A 22,892-nucleotide genomic window follows, 5' to 3' on the forward strand; every position below is an offset into this window, starting at 1 on the left:
ACTAGAACCTCAAAACTGGTTTGTACATTGGAAGCATAAGGGAGGGGTCAAAGGTGACAGTGCGGTTTCAAGCCTGGGTGACTGCAGGAAAGGGAATATACTCTGCCAAAGTCAGAATACAGAAGTTGCCAGGGTTCAGGGACACGTGAGTTGGGAGCTCAGGAGAGCCAGGCTTCTTAGGACAATCAGATTATTCATCATTAGTTAATTCGTTTAAAAACATGAAATCTCTTTAAAAAAGAATAAAATCTAATTCTAATACAGCACAAACCACCCTATAAATGGGCATCACTGACCTGAAAAGAAACAGTTCACCCCAGAAAAATAATCAAAGGACATGCATATGCTGATTCTATTGCTGAGACATACAATCAACGTTATTTTCCAAGGTTAAAGAAATCAAAATAAATTCTCTCAAAATTATCTTCCCTATTTTCTGGCTTAAGAAGGCATTCCGAAGGTAGGTATGGTAAAGTTTTGTTTTTTTTTTGATTCATGCTTCCTTAAGATGTACAAACTTGGCCACATTTGAGATTTGTGAAACATCTTGAACTATTTTTCAGACAGAGTTCTACAAATTAAAAATTACTTTTGCGAAACATTTTTCCCTTAATTTCAAAACCTATGTGTACTTTCAAGAAAACATAACCCTTTTGTTTGGCTTCGTAACATGTACTCATCCACACGATTTATTCTAATGACAGTGGCTAACGTTTGTGGAGCTCTTATTATGTGCAGTGCCTTTGGAATGATACAGGCATGGCGCCACTTCATCCCCCCGGAGATCCTGTGAAGTGGGTCTAGTTATTATCTTGGTAAACAGATGAAGAAACAGACTGTGAGAAGCTAATCTGCCCACACTTGGTGTTGCTGGAACTCAACCCAAACTTTCAGGTCCCAAAGCCGATGGGTGCTGCTAATCACCATCCTACAATGTAAATCTATTTTATCTGACAGGCGTTTTCATCCAACTGTCACGTGCCAGGAAATGAGATATGGCCAAGAAAAAAGCTGTTGAACATCTAAAGGACAAGAAACCAAAAACTCACAACCTACTGCCTATATTGTGTGAACCGCACCAACGGGGCCATCTTACAGCCAGCCAGGAGACCAACAGATATCACAATTAACACCTACATACTACATAGTTTAAAGACAAACCTCAAGGCAAAAAATAACCAAAAGTTCAAGGACAAAAAAGTACCTCCTTACGTATTTGCCGACCATCCATATATATCACTTTCCACTTAAAAACCTCAAAGAATGCTTTTTAAGCAGGGTTTTTTAAGCCCTTCTTTTTGAAAGATCAAAGTGATCAGGGAACTGCCTCTCTGATATTAATCCATCAACTTTGAATACTACTACATCACCAGTAGCATAATCATTTCAGCTTTCTACCACTTTTAAGGTATGTTCCCAATAATTATTAGATACGCTAAAAGATCCCAAGACCATGGCCTACATACATTTATCATTAGTTCCTTTCTCTTTTAAAGTAGAGTAGTAGATTAATAAGAAATATCAAATTTCTCCTTAAAAAAAAAATTTTGAAAAATTAATAGCCAAAAAATGAAACGAAACACTTCCAACTGAAAAGTCAGTATTTGCAAGTCATCGAAGGAAGTTTTACAGGATGAGAATGTTGGGAGATCTAGATTTAAAAACTTTTATTATTTACAAGGCACATGTAGCTTAAAAATTTGTACCAGAAACAGATTAAGGCGTTTTACTTACAATATTAGCATATTACCAAATTTACAGATTCTTCAGTAAAAAATGACACTTAATATCTGAGTGTACACTTTATCTGTGGAAGACACATTAGATTCCAAAATAATCACAATCATACTTAGACATTCAGAAAACTAAATGTCTTGTCTTTTGTCATTTATGCTTAATAAGTAACACTAAAGCTTAAAACCTAAGGATGGCACATGAAACACACATTGTGGTTCCTGAGTACGGAATGCTTTCTATGTTGGTATAGGTTCTTAAACGTTACAAAAATCTAATTTGCCTTGTCCTTTTTTGCCATGCAAAATTTAGAACACAGTTTTTCATTTGTGTTATTTTAAATTTCAGTGTGACAAGGCAAATGCTTACTTAAAAGCTGTTCAAGGTTTTGGAACCATACATTTTGGTTGTGTGTATGTGTGTTTAGACAAAACTCTGTATGAATGTTATTCTAGGAGTATATACTCAGCTGAGAAAAGCAAGGAAACAGATCTGTAAGGACATGCAGTGGAATGTGCAGGGTTTGGCTGGAAGGCTTAATGTCAGGAACAAACTGCAGCACATCATGGCTGGAAAAGATAATTAAGTCAACCTAACAGCGCCAGTAACAAAACTTTTTTTTGTTTTATTTTAACCATGAAATTTTGGATGGGAGAGATAATGTCTATATTACATCCGTTTGGTTCTTGGTGCTGACCTCATTTTCAATTGTTCATTTACAAATCCCTGAATTTCAGAGCTCTGTAAAGGAGGCCTAGAGTCCGCTGGAAAGAATAGCAACCAGTACTGCCTACTGTAGGTTCCAAGTGATTTTAATTTTCTTTTGGTGGATAGCCTCAGTATAGGTGTCCAAGCACTTCTGAAATGTTTGTAGAAATAAGAGAAAGGGAGACAGTGACATAATAGATAGATGGACCACAGCAGTGGCAGCCATCAGCCAGCACAGTGTGCCAACCTTTGAGCCCCAATCCACGAGCTCTGAAACCCAGATGGGCCACAGACGAGCTCTGTGACCACTTCTGAGCGCAGAGGAGTGTGTGTAACCAGGTAGGAGCTTGCAGAACAAAGTCGCGGTGGGCCATCCCATCCCCTGACCACGATACTGGAGCTATAAAGAGACTCTGAACTACCGTAGTTACATGAAACCTACAGAGAGGACTGTTTCAAAGGCATTACAGTTACCAGCACTGCTTAGGTAAAGCAATCACCAAGAAAGAGGTTTATATTCCTTTGTTTTACTTTTCCTGTCAATTTGTTTGCTGGTTTTCCTGGAATCTTCCAGTAGGGTTGCAATCATGTTTAAAAACACCATTTCCACTTTTATTTCATTTGGTTTGGTCTTTATTTTATCCCTAAATGAAAAGCAGTACATTCCTTAGAAGAAAGAGGTACACTGGAAAAATGGCTAGAGTACCCAAGATTTCTAGGACAGCAATCATTCATGCATGTGCACTGCAAACCTGGCTCACGAGCCTTTGCCCCCTAAGGGATGGGTTTTTCCACCCACTTAGGAGGGCACAGGCTGAGCAGGGTGGGGAGCCAGTGGAGTTTGGTTTAGGAATTAGTTCTGTGGTCATTTCAGACTATAGGACTAGCTCTGTCCATCATGCTGCTCCTTCTGAGGCTAACGTGCTTGAGGGACTCGCTGGCCGCCCTGGCACTGCTTAGGTTATTTCGGTTCGTAGTCAGCCTAAACGGGTCCACAAGAGCAACCACTGCTCAGAGAGCGGTGGAAGACCACTGCGGCTGCCAGGAACCCTCCCCAGCACGGGTCTGTGTGGGGCAGGGGCAAAAGCATCACCTCCCAGAGTACTGGCCACTGGCCCCCTCCTGACCGGAAGGACACATGCAGAGGCTCCCACAGCGCAGCTCTACCTGCCACCCACTCACACTCTTCACACACACTCGCACACGCAAGCTATCAAGATACCAAAAGTTGATGTTTCATTAAACATAATACACAGAAAGTGCTTATTCCTACAAAATTACTATTGAAATTACCAGATAACCAACACTGTTTGGACTGATTCTACTTCTGAAATAACAAATTGGTCTAATTTTTTCAAATTCCTGGAAAAATAAACAAGGGTCACATGATTTTTTTTTTTAAAGGAGAAATGATACCTTCTATAACCACACTGGAGGAATGTAAATATGGGGTTCAATTACAACAGGCTCCAGTCCTGACTTGAAACACCACAAACAAAGGAAGAAATATAGATACATTTCAGACCTATGTAAAGTAAGTTCATTATTTTAACACAGACATATCTCCCTAAGGATCAATCCAAAATGGGACTCATTAGCCAGCAGGTTTAAAACCAGCCCCTCTGCCAGTCAAGCCAGCAAGGCCCACTGGTGACATCCAGTCAGGAGGGCACCTCACCATAGCTGAGGACGAGCAGCATGAGCAGGGCGAGCAGGGCAGGCTCCTCAGAGCGCCAGCTCAGACAGTGCTACAGTTAGCACAGGAAGGTGCAGCTGTTTTACCAGATTTCTGCCCTTACTCTCAGGTTCTGGGCTGCAGTTACCGTCCAAAGCAGATTCTGACTCTCCAACGGTATGTACAAAATTGTCATCAGCCTAGTAAAATCTTTCTTGGAATAAATAAGATAGAAGCCCACAAGTAGGGCAGCATGTTGGCCTATTCCAATCAAGTGTGCCCAGATATGCTGTGTCTAAGAGAGGGCAGATGGCTAGCCAGAGGTGTGAAGAAGTAGGGTGCAATTCAGGGAAGCCAGGGTGGAACGGACTCTACAAACAGCAACGGCAGTAACGGCCTACCTACGGGAGTAGGGAAGCAGGGAAAGAAGTGAAGGGTCTCTTCACCACCCATCTCTTCAGCCTGTTGTTTCCAGAAGGGGCTCTGGAATTCATTTTCAGTGCTCCATGCCTGAACTGAAATACCTCTCAACACTTGACTTAAAGTATTAATATAGCATATAGAAACAGTGGTTCTATGTTATCTCTGAACACAATTAAGTAAATTTTTATAAGCCAAGAGCAAAACCTCTACCTCAGATACTGGTGTTACCTTGAGGCTCAACCATTAACAACTTCTAAAATCCTTTAAAGTGGACCACTTAGAGTTGGCGGTGAAGGGAGCCTGTCACTAATTTTGACAAAGCAACTTTTGTGTCTTTTGTAATAACTAATAACTAATTATTTCTACCAGTGTACCTTTTTCACGTGAAAAGCAAAGTATTCTGAACTCCTGCCAGGCTAATTAAAATGATTTGCCAAAACAGAACTTTACATAATAAATAACCTATCACCTTTACATCTCAAATTAGAAAATTTGGAAGAAAACGTGTCACTGTGGTGCCAAAATAGAGATCACGAAAGCCTGCCTATCCTGCAACCCCCATTCTCCACCCTATTTGCTTTTTTTAGCCTCTCATAGAGCAAACACTGGTCCAGGTGCAAATGCTCAATTCACAAGGAATGTAAAGAACATAAAAACGTCTGTGGACTTGGCTGCTGGTCCCAGTTGCCGCTCACCATTGGAAGTGGTGCTGGAGGCCACGGCTTTCTCGCTGACATCTGTTCGAGTGGAGCATTTCACTACAGAATTCTCAACTTTTTTCTTCTCAGTGGTCGTGGAGCTGTGGGACTGGGCCTCCATGATGGCTTCTCATTACTTCAACTCTCTGCTACCAGGAACACCTACATTAAACAACAGCAAATCATCAACTTCAAGTAAGGGTGCAAAAAAATGCCAATCAAAAGCCCACTTCACCTGTCCCATGAGGAGGTGCCTATTGCTTTAGCAAAATCAAAATCTGGAAGAGACTTCCTTACATGTTTTCTTGCAAAAATGTCTCAAAGTTCTATTAACAAACCAGTCAAGTTCTGTCTGCACGTGCAAAAGGAGAACAGAGGGCAAGATTCTTTCCTAATTACTACTGGGCATTTGTTATTAAATAGTCTAAATATCTCAATTGTCAGCTGTTTATAGAGTGAAACCCAAGTGTCAACTCACATTACTCTTCCAAGCCACATCTACAAAATGTGTCTTCAGGTGGCCAACTTTATAGGAAGAGGCATTAGGGCAACTTTCCAAGCAGGGGAATGTTTTTAATTAATGAGATATTTTAAAGGGCACACAACAAGTTCTTAAATCCAAGCCCCGCACAAAGTTCTGAATCAGAGGATAATTCTGGCCAAGAAGCCAGCGATTTTTGCTTCCCCTCACTTAAGATATCTGAATTGCAATATGCCTCTTAATCCTAATTCATTCAGCTAAACCATAATCTTTAAGCTTTCTTAAAACATGAGACCATTTCAAGTCATTTGAGTTACATTTTTAAAACAAAGGTAATAAAACAACACACTCTCGATTCCACAGAAAAAGTCAAAAGACTGCCAACAGCAAGAACTGGAACCACTAAAGAAATATTAAAACTGAGCTAAGGGCAAATTCAGCTAGTCAGTCTTTCACTGGCTTCATTCATGTGATAATTGCCCTAACTCATCATTCATCAATTTTCACTCAATTTGGTTCATGTTCTTTTTTTGCAGTCATGATCTACACCTACAAAGAATTGAAAAAAGGATGACAAGTACCCTCTCTGGAATGTTTTCTTCAAGCTATCTAGATTGCAACACTCACAGTGAGCATTTCTTCAGTCAAGTAGTCTGTTCCTTTCCTACATTTAGCAGACACCACCACCGTGTTCAATCAAAACAAAGATTAGTGACATAAAATGAGTAGAAGAGTTAAAATACCAGATAAAATATTTTTAGTCATCCTTAACTCAACTTTGCAAGGGAGCTGCAAATTCTTTCTTTCTTGTACAAAAAAATCTGGAATTCAAGTAAATAGAAAAGCTTAAGACCCAGAGGCCATGTGTCACTGTAACCAGCTTTTCCACTAACTCCCACTTCTTTTCCTTGATGATCCAGTGTCATTCACTGTAAAATGCACAAGTTATTTAAGAACAGCTTTTCTTGAATAAAAACGAAAACAAGAAGCACCTCAGTGTCTGTTTTCTCATCTGTCACATGACAGAAGTACACAGAGGGACTTAACCTTGGGGGGAAGGGGTACAGTCCTCTTTAAGAATATGTCAAAAGTTATGGAGTTATGGATCCTCTCCCCAGAAAAATACCCTTAAACACAAAAGTGTACATTTAATTTTCAAGGGGACACGGGCTCTCTAAGCTTTTCCACGAATCCACATAGAGAGCCCTTGACGGAAAAATGTTCAACAGCCCTTTCTAGCTCTAACAATCTCAGTCTCAGAATGACTCTTTAATTTTTCTGAACGCTCCTCCAAAATTGATTGAAATATCATCTTTATAGTATTCCACAAGAACAATTTGTCCCCATGTACAGAGTTGTTTCTGAGTGGTACAAGAACCACCTGAATGAGTCGGCTACACTCCAGATGTGTGGGTCCAAGCCCTGATGGGAGGGTAGTACCAGGGAACGTGTACTATAACCAGCACTAGTGATTACCAGCTTGCAGACACCTGTTCTGCACGTTTTTATTCACTGCTATGAACCCAGTGCAGTAGGTACTCACTTAAGTCTTGGCTGACTGAATGAACTAATGAACTGCACCCCAACTGAATTCCAAGAGTCTGCATGAGCCCAGCACCCATCATGTCTGGAATCTTTGCTGAAAGTCCATCCCCTCTCCAGACAGGAAGCTCCTTGAGGACAAGTCCTTGACTATCTTCTCAGCACCTCATACCCCTAAGAATGTGTACTGAGTAAATAATGGATCCAGTGAGGAGCCCATGACCCAGATGGTTCTATAATGTCTTGAATCTTAATCATCACCGGTCTAGCTACATATCTTTTATATCCAGTGTTTCTTTGAAAGCTGGCAAATTGCATAAAAACAAAAAAATTAACAGGAATATTTAATTAATTGAAACACTCCATTTGCAACCATTTTGGATAAACAGGCATTTACTATAATTGTTTCCCTCAAAACACATAGTTTTATTGGTTGAATTTGAATGGAATTTACTAAGTTAAAGCAAGTCAATGGACCAGAAAAACCCAGGAAGAGATGGGATTCCTGGTAAGAAGTCTGTCTCTTCCTTAGTAGACAGAGCTAATTAACAGTAGTAAGGAGACCCAAGTCACCTACGTTCCTTGACAAACTTAGTTTTTTGTAGAGTTGTTGGCTTTTCCCCCCAAGCAAAGGGCTTCATTTTAACAAAGCAACATACTCTCCAAATACTCATCACCACAGTGAGAGGCTCACATTAAAGGAGGGAAAGCCCCAGGCACTGACTGAAATTGCACTAATGCACTAATTAATGGTTGTACGCTCACCCCCCCCCCATTTGAAATGGATTTTTAAAAATAGGTCCTTGGTCACTCAAGAGTCTACCTCCTTCTCCTATTTTGACAACTTATTTTTGGATCTCATTAGTAAGTAACTAATTATTTAAAAGTGTGGCTTGTGCTTGGAACAGGACTATAAAAATGGCAACTTGCCAAGGCAGACATCTGCTTCCTGTATATCCCTAGAAATTATATCAGCTTATTTTACTGATAAAAACACAACTTTGTCCCTGTCAGTTACAAAAGAGCAAGTTTTAACATTCTAGACTCTCACACCTCATCAACACTATGTACCAAGAGTTAGTGAGCAAAAAAGAGTCTGCTGCTAGCTGTGGTGGTGGTTTCTTCACAGAATATTAAGCCAAGTTGTGAAACTCAGTCCTGAGTTGATACAAAACATCCTGAGGTATAGAAGTGACCAGTAAAAACTCCTTATGGAAGCCTAAAACATACATAATTGGGACAGTAGCCCATAGTACTACTTCTAAAACCTGAGATTTCCTAAACAATAAAGTACAATTTATTTAGAACATAACTATCAACGAAAAGTTTTTGATTTTGCTTCACTTCAAAGATATTTCCGAGGAAAACACCAGGTTTTTACATGTTTCCTTTTCTTACAACTCCACACTTCTTCAGTCCCTTTCACCACAGCAACAACGTGCAAGATATGCTGGCATACCCCTTAACTTTTAATGCTTATGGAAAAAAAAAAAAAAAACTGTAGTTGATGCTTGAGTCTCCAGCAGCTTGAGTATAAGAGAAAGGGGAAGAAAACGGGCAACCATGGAAAACTGGGCTAACAGTGTGTGCCTGCTAATGCCTAGTCTAACAGGTAACCGGAAGAGTAAAGATTATTCCTCCCTGAAAGCAGTCATGGCTTCTCTTCCCCACCCCCCAACTGTCCCTGAACCTTTTGCAATTTCCCCGGGGCCTAAACCCATGGCACAATGAATTCCAGACCCTATTTTAAACCTAATCCCTCTCCTATTAGCAACCTGCCTGCAGGTGGGTCCTTTCTGTCTAAATTATAAATCCGACCTTGCTCCAACCTCCTGCAAAAGAAGGCAGTGATAAGCTTCCTGGAGACGCTGACCAGGTGATGCTACAGTGCGCGCCCTCACTTGAAAGTCAACAAAAGAAAAGGACCAACATTTACCAAATTCGAGAATTCTTGGGTGGACCTACATCGGAAACAGCACTTGCACACAAAAAGCCTCACGTGGCCCTCTCCTTAGAGTCGCCCCCAGTGATGCAATGAAAAAACCCAAAGGAAAACTTTTATCTTTGCAAAGTTAATCGGAAACGCGGTTTCTCCTGGGCTGTGGGGCTGGGCAGTGGGCTCGGAGGCCGCCAGCCGCGCACCCACGCGGGGCCCCGCACGCGCCTGGCCGCAGGTGGCAGGGTCCGCGTCTTCTCGCCCAGCACGCCGCCCCGCCCCAGCGGCTGCCCCGCCGGCTCCGGGATCGCGGTCGCTGGGCGTCCCCGCCGCGTCCCTGCTCCTCTCCCGGCTGCGGACAGGCCCGGGCGGCAGCTCCCGCCCGCCCGCGCCGGAGCGAGCACGAGTCCGGCTCCTCTGGAACCGCGGGGTGTCGGAGCCGGGGCGCTGGCAGCCCCGCTCGCATCCGCATTCCCGCAGCGTCTTCCAGAGAGCGACACCGGCAGCACAGTCGGACCCCGCAGGGCCTCTGGCGAAAGCAGCGCCCCAGCTCACTTTCATCACGCCGGTTACCTGCTCCACGGGGATATTCTAATTAGGGCCCGGCAGCCTTTCCAGCAGACAGTGCTCGGTGGCAGCCCCGCTTTCATTCGCACGGCGGTTTTGTCAGCTGAATCCGGAGGTACAACTTTCCAGGTTCTTTGCAATGCAACACCCCTGTGTATCGCACTACAACGAACATTAGGAACACCTGAAGTCTTCAGGAAACCAGCGGGTGTGTTTGGCTCACAAAACTTGCAACTCATCGTCCATTAACCTGGCCCCCAAATACTTGCTTCATACGCTGCTCTAAGTAGATTCAGGTGTTGTGAGTGGGTGAGGCACAGACACTGTCTTTCACGGAGGGAGGCCCTCAGTGGAGTTCCAAAGTTCAACCTTAACCATGCGGCTTTATGTAGTAAATAGAGAGCATGAAAAATCACAATTCTGGAAACGTGCAAATCAGCCTTTCCTCTTGTAGATCTGTCTCTGTTGTGAAACCTGGGATCCACATGGAAGCAGGATCCTGCTTAAAACATTTTAAGGGAAAGAACCAGTACTTAAAACATTTTAAATGTTTGACTTGAATAAAAAGACTCTAAGATGAAGTGAAACAGTTATAAACCGATAATGCATCCTTTGTGAACAGCAGACTACTTAATTTATTTCCCTAATCCAGTTGGTTTATTTTTAAGTTGCCTGAACTTGGGCAATCATTCTTTGATTTTTCTTAATGTATTTAAAGATTTAAAACAACCAAGTTAAAAGCCTGATTAGTGGTAACTTGATCAGTTTCTGATAGGTTAAAACAGCTACTGCCAATGAGGGCATTCCAGCAGGCAGCCCAGAGCTTTTAATAGCAGTGACTAGGCCTTAAGTAAGAAATTACTCTGTGAAGCTTAGGGAACCATGGCTCAAGTGGAATAAGGCTTTCCTCCAAAGAAATTACATTTACTTACACTTGCCTGTGTGTTTATAAGCTTAATGATCTCCCTAATGTGTTAATGTTTTAAAAATCCAAAATGTACCAGTCTGTGTAAGGAGTTTTGAGGAGCCTTCTGTGTATCACTGAAGAGTGACATTTCTCTCATACTTTATTACTAGCATATTAGCTGCTACTTCAAGATGCTACTCTTGATTTAGGGATTTAGGTAAAATCCCTATTAGTTATACCTTTCTGTATCATTGAAACTCTCTTCCTAAAGAAAATGAATCATTTTGGAAGAGAAATTTTTTAAAAATCAGAAAGCTCAAACCTAATGGTAATTTTTAACTTTTGATCAATTCTGGGAGTGAGAAGTAGTCTGACTTTCAATGAGCAAAATTAAGGGAATTTAAAACATTTAGTGGATTTTCTATAACCATGCACTATAGTAAACCTCTTAGAGATTTGTAGTGTGGTTGATGTTTCCTTGTGCTCAAAATATCTTTCTGAACTTAAAATCAATTAGATATACATAACGTCTGTGACACACCAACAGTTCCCAAGATTTCTAAGGCTTCCTCTCCCTTTCCTATCCACATTGCCTTGCTTTTCTGAGAAAACTAGCTCAACTTCATAAGTTCTTAATGAAATCTTCATGAATTTTTAACTATAGTATTTTTAAATGTACAATTGTTTTACCTATACATATGATTCTTCCCCCCATAATCAGAAAAGCCTAAAGCCTTACTTGCAAATAAGAAAGCAGCTATCTGTTCAAGTTGCCATAAGTTGTCTTTCGGAGCCTATTGTTTTCAATCTTTCCTACATTTCTGAAGCTCCTAATCTCAGATAAGCAGTATTCATGACAGACATCCTCAAATGGAATTACTCCGAGGGAGAAAAAAAAAAAAAGTTCCTGGCCAAAGATTAAGTGAATTTGGTTTTAGTAAATTAACTACATCAAAACTTTTAAGAAACCCATATATTGAACTTCAACCATTGAAAAGCTTATTTGACATGAAGTAATAATTGCTATTACAGTTAAAATCACAAATGACATTTTGTGTGCCACTTTTACTTTTCTGCTATGTGTATTTAAAAAAGATCATCAGCTACTCTGATGTTCTCTGCTGCCAGTTGGACTTTAAGAGAAACATCTGAAGGGAGTACAGGTCTCTATTTAATAGCCATTACCATTTCTGAGTTTTGCTAAACTGGGAAACACCAGTCCAGTGTACTTTGGTGAGTGAGGCTCTGCAGCAAGCCCCCTGCATAGCAGGTGCCCTTAAGGAATGAGCAAGAATGTGGAGCAAGCTGGCATCCCCACTTTCAGCGGGTTTGCGGGAGACAATCTTCAGACAGAAATGAAATCTGTAAGTCAGTTATCAATCGACAGATCAGCTAAGCGCATGTAAACTATATTTCACTTAAAACCACAAAAATCACAAAATCATCATGATCAAAGGTGTTCCTTGTCTCCTTTTACTGAGGTTTACAGGAATTAAGTTTTCACACCTTTTCAGAAGAAAAAAACAAACCTAAATTTAAAAAATTATTCTTACAGAACTTATATAACTTGGTTTCTAGAATCATGTCTGTCTATGCAATCAAGCTTATGGAGGTACAGTACGTGTTCTATGAATAGTAATTTACTTTTAAACCCTCACAAATATTAGACCAATACCTGCTGGGTGTTAAAATCAGCTAAAGATAGGCCAAAGGTATTTCACGTATTATTTTGTGAAGTATTGCTTATCATACTTGATTCTCCCGATTTTTAAACTTGTGATTCTTGAATCTCAGTTGCAATTTAAAAAGCAAATTTTTCAAAATGTAAGGATTTTTAACTAAGGCTTATTCAGTATAACATTACTTCCAGTCCACTTAGCCTGTAAACTCTGCTTATTCACAGACAGAATTCTTCAGTTATCTTATTTTTCAGCCCTCTCCGCATCCTGTACAAAACTGCCAGTGCAAAAGATACCCAACTGGACACCCTGACAATGAACTGCTCTGGTGTGCAATTCCATGTGAACAGTCACAGTTCAAACCAGCAGATGTACACTCTTGTGGCCACTCCATTCAGGCTTCATACAACTTAGTTCATTAAGGTTTCATTCCTAAGCTGCTGGCTGAGGTCTCTCTACACACAGATAACTTTCTGGAGACTGAATTATTCTTTCTAAAAATATCACAAAATGAAATCAATAATAGGGTTAAATGCCTCATTCCTTCATTACTGCAATTTGAGAGTTATTGTTCATCTGAGTTTTCCATCTCTTTTTGTAAAAATCAATAGTTTATCGTGTAAAGCACTCTAGAATATTGTTAGGTATTTTATGCTATCTTCAAAAAATGTCAAAGTAGGTAAAGCTCAAAATTTCCACCTGGAAAATAAGCAAATAAGATGTCACACTGCATTGTGGAGGTATTCCAATAGACAGAGATTTAAATAAAACTACTCATAACTCCCAATATTAAATTTAGTGGCATAAAAATTACTCAAATATACAATAAAATGCTTATGTTTAAAACATAGTGTCTCTCTCTCTCTCTCTCTCTCACACACACACACACACACACACTCACACAGACACACACACAGAGGCACCCTCCCCTCCAAAAAAGTAAAGAACCACTAGCTGTTTGGGGCCAGCAATGAATCCAGTTTATTGCATGTAGGATTTGTGTGGACCGTGCATGCCACAACAAAACCACAGTGTGATGCCAACTGGGCCCTTAAGAAAGTTTTCCCCTAAATCTCTAGAAAGGAGCTTGAAAAGAAAGCAAGGATTACAGTCGGCTAGAAGGTAGGGAGGGGACTTACCTCAGACCCAGCCAAGCGGAAATCAGAGCAGTAATTCTGCGAGTCGACAGAGTACACTTTCAAAGCTGTAATAGTGTGAAGAAGTGCTGGGCCACAAGGCCTGAAGGCAGCACTAATACACTGATGACTAATGGCTGGGCTGGGCAGACAATGAATTTGGGGCTTGAAAACTAGCAGAAACCATGCAGTACTTTGACAAATGGGCTTTCACAATTTCATTCATTGAATAACCTTTAAGCACAAAATTGGCTCCCATTCTCTTGAGAATTATATGACATGCTGTTGGGCGATGATGTAAGTATTTTCTTTTTTAATTATGACTCTTATGCAAAAAAGCACCATATAGGAGGACCCAAGTGTAGATATGACAGATGCAGATGTGGAGCTCAATACAATACCGCCTTTCAGGAGGGGGCTGAAATGTTCCAATGCCACCTTATTAACTGTGTAATGGCTTGTTCATCCACTTTCTTTAGAGAGCCATAGATTTTCTGGGACATTTTGTCCAGTTGAAATATACACACACAGAACAAAACACTTTCACATTAACAAAAAAAAAAAAAGAAAACCTAAAAGTGGTCATGAGTAGCTAAGAAATGTGGCACTAAAATATGGTGCATTTAGAATTACAAGTGGAAAAACTCTAATTTTAAGGGGCTAGGAAAAGGAAAAGTGCCTTAAAACAACTGAGAAACCATGTAAAGTCGGCAATGAAATTCATTTACAAACACATTCAACATCTAATTCCTTTCAAACAGCTCCCCTCCCTCATCCCCGTGTAATTAGCCCTTCGATTTAAAAATAATTTTGCAATTTTTAAAGAGAATCAAATATCTCGTGTCTCTAACAAATACTCCAGACAGCATTGCCTTTAGCAGCTCCTAAAAACTTAAGAAAAGGATCTTAAAACAGGAAGTTTAGTGAGCTCATAAAACTGTTGTTGGAGCCAGGAACACATAGCATATTTAATCTGCAAACTGTGAGAGTCTACAGTGATTTCAGCAAGATCTGAGGCATGCCCTCAAGGTTTGCTGGGATCTGGGATTAGGGGGCTGATAAGAACCTCTGCTGCCCATGGACATGTTTTTCTTCTGCAGTTAAACACAAATGCATAGAGACGTTTGACTGCTGCTTGGCGTTACTGCTCAAGTTATATAAAAGCTCTGCAGCTCCTTTTGCTGTCAATATATCAAAGTTTAAAAAAATCATCAAAGTGTGAAATTTCATTTAAAGTCTTCGCTGGTCTACAGCTCTATTTCACAGGCCCATCAAATAAAAGTAAAGATGAAAAATATACTGAAAGTACTTGAGAAAGTTTTCAGCACTACCCCTGCCCTGTTGTTGTTTATTCTGTCTACCTTCATTTGCTTTGAAACTAGAACAAATCAATTTTCATCTAGAAAAATGACAACATGAAGTGAAGGGTAGCATCTTCTCATACACTTTAATGAAAAGACAACCTGAAGTCACTATTAGAGTGGGATCTTTTGCTTAACAAATTAAATACACACACTTTCTCTCTATAGTCACTTCAGCATTTTAATTGCCTCTCATGATAGACATCGGCAGAAAATTTCTTGAATCTTCCAAGACAAATCAGACCGACTATAGGATATGAATGCCAGCAAAACTAAAACCTCCTTCAAAGAATTCTTTAGCTGGGGATTTACAACAATTGCATAAAGAAGAAAAGTCTGACTTTTAAGATAATCTACTATAGTCTAAAAGCATTAACATTCCATTACCAAGGTTTTCTTGAGGATTTCATGACTCACTGATTCACTTTTCCTTCAAGACTGCTTTTTCCTAGTACATTTCTGTCCATATAAGTGAATACATGGAACAATGATCATTAAATTGTTTCCTTTCATAAACCCCCAAACCCTATCATCAAAAAAGGAGGGGAGGAAAATCTCAGTGAACAGGATACCTTACAAAGAAGGAAGGACTTCTAACCAGCTATGCACAGAAGTCTAAAACCCTTACAGCATGCAGGTAATTAAGAGAACTGGCCTAGAAACAAAGGAAAGTTCAACTTTAGGCTTGGGCATCAAATGATGAATTAATGACTCTTTCATTAAATAAGTAATGAAATAACTCAACAGAGCCATTTTTCATCAGTACTCATTTTCTCATTTGTGTGTGTAGTTTTTTTACAAATCAGACATACAATAAAACGTGTTGATAGCAGGGTTCAATCAAGAAATACAAACCGTTAAAGGTAGACATTGAGTTGGACTTACTGACCTATTAATTATAATATAATCTATACCTTTTAAAGCACTTCATAAGACACCTCTCTTGTTGGACTCATTCAAGCATCCTAAACCAAAGCTTCCCTAGGCTAACTTTAAAAATTACATATCTTGAAAGGATCTACCCTTAGGCAGGGAGTTTCTAATTAAATAGCTTTTAGCATAAAATAAATTCTCTTCTCTCTGTACGTATGCTGGCTCTTACAACTAATTTAGATGTTATTTCATGTTTGTTTTAGGTCTGACTATAACTGGCCAAAGTGTTTGTGTCCAGGTTAAGACCAGTATTTCCTAACATAAACAAATTCTTTAGATACTTCACACAGTTTACATTGTTAAGACCTATCACCACTGCCTTAATATATTCAACTGAAATAGTTATGCTTTCGAAAAATGAGATTTTGAGGATATTTCACTGCTTTAAAACATAGCATTTTCCTCCTTCAAAATAATCTTGACACATGTAATTAAGAAACTGTCAGACTATTATTAATTTTTAATTTAAAACCTAAATGAAATAATTACCAGAATCAATCAATAAGGCACCTATTCAAATTACAGAGCAATTACATAAATAGTCAAAATTAATACTTTAGGCCAATTCTTGAAGATTTCAGTCTATAATACGCCAAGACAGCAAACAACACAAAAAGCGTAAAACGGGAAGAATGAATAGTTCGTACCTTAAATAGACGGAAATGAAATCATTTCAGTTGCCCAAGGCAGAGGCGGCCCCACCAGACATGCCCAACACACTCAAACTCTTTTTAAAAGTTAATTTATTTCTAATAGCATACACATATTTCAGTGATCTTCAAAAAAAAGGCCTCATCCAAATGCTGTACAAAATCACATGTGGGGTGAAAACCTGAATTATTGTGAAATTCCAGAAAAGTGCTCTGGAAAGAATTGGGGAGGAAGAGGAAAGGAAAAGGAGAGCAGAAGTGGGTTTTTTCAGAACTAATATCAGTCAGACTAATGGCACTGCCTTGACTTTGCACAATGGCCTGCCCTTTTTTGAGGGGGACCAAATTTTTCCCACCCCAAAATAAGCTTTTGGAGATATTGACCTTTAATGGTAATTTATTAAGAAACAAAAGATTCAGAAAGAACCCTCTCTTTGCCTGTCTAAAGGAATTCAGACAGAAAAACCTGCTTAAAGGATAGGAGCATCACCTTAGCGTCAGATTCTAAACTAAATGTGGCAGAGAGGGAGAAATCTAGCCAAGCCTCTTTGTTGGACTTCCCTCTATGTCCTATTGTTTCTGGGTGGCCCAGCAAGAGTTTGTTTACCACATGTTTGCTCTTTCTCATCTACCTGTAAACTGCCCACGTTCCCTTTGAAATCCCAGACCTCTGCTTCCCTCTCCTTTGTCCAGAATGGCATAGAAACCTCAAAGCCCAATGTATCCTCAGGCCTCATATTCTGATGGCACCCCAGCATAAACATCCGTAATAAATTTTGGACACTCTTCCCTGTTGATCTCTCTCATGTTAATTTATTAGCCCAGCTAGAACTTAGAAGATGGGAGGAAAAATTATTTTTTTGTCCCCACACCTCTGACTACAGGGCTCTTTTACTTGGGAGATGCGGACAGTCCATCATTTCAAACTGAAATGGCAGCTGGAAAATGTGGAACAGCTGGCAAGGAGCTGGGAGAAAATGTTTTACATAAATACATGTACATATAAACTGGCAGTGGGCCACGAGCACTGCACCCAAGGCCAGAATCTCTTCGGCAACGCACATCAGGGACAGGAGAACTGGGGGCAGAAGAGTGCGAGGTGGCTGCCTCCTTAAGCCTGTTTCTACACGGAGTCAGCAAGGGAAGCCTGGGTCCAGCCTCTCTAGGGGTGGCAACTCCTGAAGGAGGTGCAATCAGGGACAGGAGCACAAAGTTCTGGGAAGCATAAAAGGCCTGGGTGTGCAGTGGTGCTTTGGCCTCTGGCAATCTGCTTAAAAGTCGTTTCACAAAGTCTACAAGTTTGGGGTAAATATTTACTCCCTCTCGACCTCCTCCTTCCTATTTTCCCTCGGCAACTCAAAGTAACTGTCCCCTGCAGAGTGATTCAGACACAGTTCTGCTCTGTGAAAATTCGGCCTCTTAAATTATTATTGCAGGGGCCACGGTTACCCACACTCCTGCACTCATTCGCTGCGGCTTCTAACGCTTTTATTTCTTTTGTTTTCTGTTATGTCTTTGTGTGTGTGTGTGTGTGTGTGTGTGTGTGTGCGCGCGCGCTCCCGCGCGCGCGCTGTCCCTGGAAAGAAAAAGAAATGAAAGAATTCCAAATCATACACAGATGGTACAACTTTCACTTTTCCTCTATTACGGCGGCGGCGCGCCCGTCCCTTGGCGCACACCGCCCCCCCCGCCCTCCGAAGGGAAGCTCAAGCCGGAGGAAACCCCGCAGCCGCGAAGCCCGCGCGGACCCGCCCGCAGTACGCCGCGCGGGGCGCCGCAGGAGGACGCAACAGTGCGCAGGCAGACGCCGAGCTTTAGAGGGCCAACCTAACCTAGCTCCTCTTCACCCTGTGGGTGGAGGGCGGGCACGAGGGGCGCCGCCGTCGCCGCTGCAAACTTCGTCCCCATCCAGGATGTGCAATTCTGCAGCCCGTCTCCCGATGGCCGAGGGGGCAGACACCTGGAAAGGGAGCTTCAAGGAGTAAGCGAACGAAAGCCTTGCTCGGACGGGTTGCTCTCTAAATCTGGGCGCTTTTGACAGCCATTTTCACTTTCTTCGGCTCCCCCTTTGGGGGACCCCCTCTCGACCTGGAGGCGCCCGCACGGCCGCAGGAGCAGGCTGCCCGATGCGCGGCCCGCGGAACAAAGAACTTTGGGTGGGACGTACCTGCGGCAGCGGCGGCTGTCAAGTCCCCAAACTTCCCATAGACCCACGTCTGGGATGCGGGCGGGGGGCCCCCGGCTCCGCGAGACGCAGGCGGCTCGGACTACGGCGAGCGGAGGGGCTGGGCGCGAGGAGCGCCGGCCGTGGGCATGGTGCGGCGCGGGCCGCCGCGGGGCGCGCGGGGAGGGTGAGGCGGGGAGGCGAGTCTGCGCGACGGCGAGTGTGCGAGCGCGCCGGTGGCGCTGCCCCTGCCCGCTCCCGCCCGCTCGTGCAGCTCCGGCATCGGTTTCAGGGATCTTGTAATCCGATCCCTTCTGACTCACAGGCCCTGAGTGACAGTTCTGATTTGGTTCACCCGCGGGAGGGAGGGGAAAGAGAAAGAAAGAAAGCCCCCACCCGAAGCCCCTCCTGGCATCCAATCGACTTTCTGGAAGAAGGTCCCATCCCGGCCTGGAGACCCGCGCCGGGGGAAGAGCCCCCCACCCCAGCCCAGCGCAGCCCGCGCTACTCACGCGGTGGAAAAGTTGTCCCTCGGTTCTACGCGTCCCTCCCTCGCGCTCCCTCTTTCCCTCCTCTCCTCTTCCTCCTCCTCCTGCCCGCGCTCCTCCTCCCCCAAGTTTTAACAGATGTTGCCGGACTCTCCCCTCACCCGCGCGCTCTCTCTCCCTCCGCCCCCGCCCCCGCCCCGTCCCATTTCTTTCTGCCACTCTAGCGCCGTGGGGACGCGCCGAGCAGCTGGACGCCTGCCGCCGCAGGGGGCGAAGTTGGGAAAACTTGGAGTGCAGCTTGCCTTACTTTTGCTTTCTCGCTCCTTCCAGGCCGCGCCGGGTCGCCGTGCCCGGAGCGGGTCCCAGCTGCGATGCGGGCGGTGCTGCAAAGGAGGCGGAGCGGCGCGGGCCGAGGTAGGGGACTGGGGGGTAGCCGGGGCGCCGGGAGCCACGCGCGCGCTCCCTCCCCCCTCCGCCTCCTCCGCCTTTCTTGGGTCCTCACGCAGACACATTCATGCCTGCTCCTCCTCTTCCCCCTCCTTGACCCCGCGCCCGCTCCGCGCGCCGAGGCCCCACCCACCCGGCGAAGGGAAGGGGGCCCGGGCGTGATGTCACGGCTGCCCTCCCCGCCTGCTCTCGCAGCCCCGCTGGGATGCCCCCGCCGGCCCCTACCCCAGCTCCCCGCGCGCGGGGACTGCATCCTGCCGGCGCGCATCGCCTCCCACCCCGCCTCTCGGCTCCCTTTTCTCTCGCTCGCAGTTTGGGTCCCTTTTTAATTCTAAGGCCTCTCTGAGCACACCCCTCTTTGGCTCCCCCTCTACTTGTACCATTACCCAACCCTGAAACTCCCTCTCGCCAGAGGATGCTTTTGGAAGCTCAGGGTTTTCCTCTCCGCCGGTCTCATCTGCCCTTGGGGCCAATTCTGGGAAGTGGGAACTCCCATTACACAGCCTGCTGTCCCCATGGGCCACTTTATAAAGGACACAAAAACAAAGACCCCGGGCTTAGAGCCTGGACTCCTACGTGGTGCTTTTCCCTGAGCTACAAAGTGTCTCTGTCCCTGATTTATTTTCAGTGGCCCGTACTAGTAAAAATTATTTTCCCTCCTTCCTCAATCAGCCAGCCTACATCTGTTCCCTTTCAATGTACCCATCCTGGACCTGGAACTTAAAAAATGAGGGGGAACAAAGGAAGGAAATGAACGAAAGAAAACAACCCTGTGACATTCCAAAATTCATTCTCCTGGAGTAAACTGAGCCTTCTCTACCAGCCAGCCCGCAGCCAGCAGTGCCTGGGAGCTCAGGGTGCGCTTGTGTTGACTCCCTGAGTGTCTTGACTGAGGAAGAGAGTGGGTGGATGAATGATTAGCTATTAAGATTTGAAGAGCATTTTGAGATTCAAATGCTTAACTGGAGAATTTTTTAACGGAATTGATGATAGTATTCACTATTTGTTTCCTGGGACTTGTTGCTTTTCTAAAGACTACAAAAGCCGCCTCTGACTTAAGCTTTACTGATAGAAGCAGTGGAGATAAAGTAGGCCTGAAGGTCTTTTTAGGCACTTATTTTAAACGTCTCTTTCTCTCTCTCTACCTCATCCCTCTTAAAACGCAGGCAGGAAGGAAGGAAAGAAGGGAAACCCACCACTTACCGCACAGAGCAAGTGTCTCAGGATACAAGGGTGGCTGTCCCAGCTTCCCCTCACTGACTGACCTCAGGCACTGAAGGATTCTGTGAGTCCACAGGCTCAGAGCCCATCTGTGGGATGGTAAGAGGAAAACCAGACCGCATGCCTCCCAGGATCTATATGAATTTCCAAGAAGATAATGCATGTGAAAGTATAAAGGGACACAAGTGTGTAAGAATTATACTTTTGCAGTTGCAGGGAATTGCAAGCCACGCTTTCCTATGTAAACTCCGACATCAGTCACAATTTTTGTTTTTTGTATTCAAGTACTGCTTCTGCCTCAATCACCTGAATGCAAATAATACATCCTGATAGCTTCCTTTGTTCACCCAATGGCAAAAAATAAATAAAAAGAAAGACAGCCAATAAATCAACAACTTGAATAAACTCGATATTTTGACTTTTACTTAAAAGTCTTCTAGCAGATTTTGGATATTGAAGATCTTGATTCTCAGTTTTAAAAAGAGTAAAGAAAAAGCAGCTAATCTTTCCCCATATATCCATCAGAATAGCTAAAAACAAAAGAGGAATAATGGTGGTGTCTGCTGTGTGTCCCTATTTCCTCACCTTAGATTCTTGGCGGGAAATAACAGCTCTCTGCTTTGGTGATAAACATGTATGTAAGTGGGTACATTTTGCAGAAATGGCAGTGGGAAAAAATATGGTTTGCCTTAGTGTGAGTTAAATAGTGACATAATGCAATGACTTTCAATCTATTTTGACACAAGAACTCTTTTTCCAGATGAAATCTTATATGGAATCCCAAAACATAAAAGAGAACTACTCTGGTTGCAGTTGGGGTGGCGGTCTCCTGAGACATCTCTGAAAATCCAAAAGGCACCCTGAAACTCAATATTGGAACCTCTCTTGTAATGATAAACGGCACTTACAGACCTACAAGGCTCTGAGATTGCCCTTTCTCCATGTCTAAAATTCCACCATTATAGAGTCATTTATTGCTATCTTTCATCAGTTCTCTTTTCAAATGCAAATCTCCTAGGAAATTTTTATATAATGAGTCCTCAAAATGATTAAGCTTATAAGACAGATTTTTTTTTTTTTTTTGGCACCAGGTTGAATGAAGTCAGAGACGTGAAGAAGATATTTGTATTTCCTAGGGCTGCCACAAACTAGGTGGCTTAAAACAACAGAAATCTATTGTCTCACAGTTCTGGAGTCTAGTAGTCCAAAATCAAGGTCTCAGCAGGAACACGCACCCTCTGAAACCGTTAGGGGAAGATCCTGCCTCTTCCTAACTTCTGTCAATCCTTGGTGTTTCGTGTCTTGTAGCCACTTCCCTCCAACTTATGCCACTATCATCACCGAGCTTGGGAAACAGTCATTCTCTCTGTCTCTCCTCTTCCTAGGGGCACCAGTCACATTGGCCTAGAAGCCCACTCTACTCCAGTATGGCTTCATCTTAACTAGATATGTCAGCAACAACCCTGTTTCTAAATCAGGAGTTAGAACTTCAGCATGTCTTTTTTGGGGAGAGAGGAGAAACACAATTCAACCCATGACAACGCTGAAAGAGACAGGAGAATGAAGGATCTGCAATTGAGAGGACAAAAGATGGGGCTGAGAATAAATTTCCCATGCTCCTCTGCACTTTTTTGCTAGGTTGTGTCTGCTGTACATAATGACTGTTCTTGCCTTCACTTACCACGGCAGCTCTTCCATCTCCCTTCACAACAGCCCCCAACTAATTATTGTGAAATTCCAAGGGGATATTTCATGTGTACCGATAAACTCCCAGCTCCAAGTGACAAAATTCCAACTCAAATTGGCTCAAGTTAAATTTAAAAGGGGGAGACTTACTGAGATGTCCAGAAGTGTCTATGCAGGCTGCAGGCAAGGCAGGATCCAGGGGCTCAAACAAATGCCTGCTGAGTTTCCACCTTCCAGCTGCAGAATAATTACCCATCGGAGGGGATGCAATATTCCTCTTGACCAGGCAAGAGGGATAGTTGCATGGCAGGTGCACGATTAACATGTCTTCTATAGAGCCCAACATGATAGCCACCATTTTCTTCCTCTTTGGTGCTGCTTCCCTCCTGTAAATACAGGACTGTCACCTTTGTTTCAATTTCCCATCATGGGGTTATCTTTTGGGAGGTGGTGCCT

The 22,892-nt window shown here is 43.0% G+C and overlaps 2 protein-coding genes across 6 annotated transcripts in view; one reads left to right on the forward strand and one right to left on the reverse strand.

The window, feature by feature from the left end:
* GLI3 (GLI family zinc finger 3) overlaps positions 1-19,630 on the reverse strand; it is a 286,021-nt gene extending 266,391 nt beyond the window's left edge. For 2 of the 5 annotated variants that reach the window (XM_081079350.1, XM_081079347.1), the window contains exons 1-2: positions 19,107-19,199; positions 5,236-5,400 (exon numbers count right to left, since the gene is read on the reverse strand). In XM_081079350.1, the coding sequence (XP_080935476.1) occupies positions 5,236-5,359 (124 nt within the window). In that variant the 5' untranslated portion in view covers positions 5,360-5,400; positions 19,107-19,199. Of the gene's footprint in view, positions 1-5,235; positions 5,401-18,597; positions 18,908-19,106; positions 19,200-19,389 lie in introns of those variants that run through there. The other 3 variants (XM_081079349.1, XM_081079353.1, XM_081079348.1) reach the window with 3 other exon arrangements.
* On the forward strand, positions 11,955-21,105 carry LOC308510449 (uncharacterized protein; the record flags this gene model as incomplete). Its single annotated transcript, XM_081079722.1, has 4 exons — positions 11,955-12,035; positions 18,131-18,411; positions 19,413-19,496; positions 20,696-21,105. The coding sequence occupies 4 exons, from the start codon at positions 11,955-11,957 to the stop codon at positions 20,787-20,789; spliced, it is 540 nt and encodes a 179-aa protein (XP_080935848.1). The 3' UTR covers positions 20,790-21,105.
* Positions 21,106-22,892: the final 1,787 nt, after the last annotated feature.

The sequence above is a fragment of the Rhinolophus hipposideros genome, assembly GCF_964194185.1.
Source record: "Rhinolophus hipposideros genome assembly, chromosome: 18".
Taxonomy (NCBI): Eukaryota; Metazoa; Chordata; class Mammalia; order Chiroptera; family Rhinolophidae; genus Rhinolophus; species Rhinolophus hipposideros.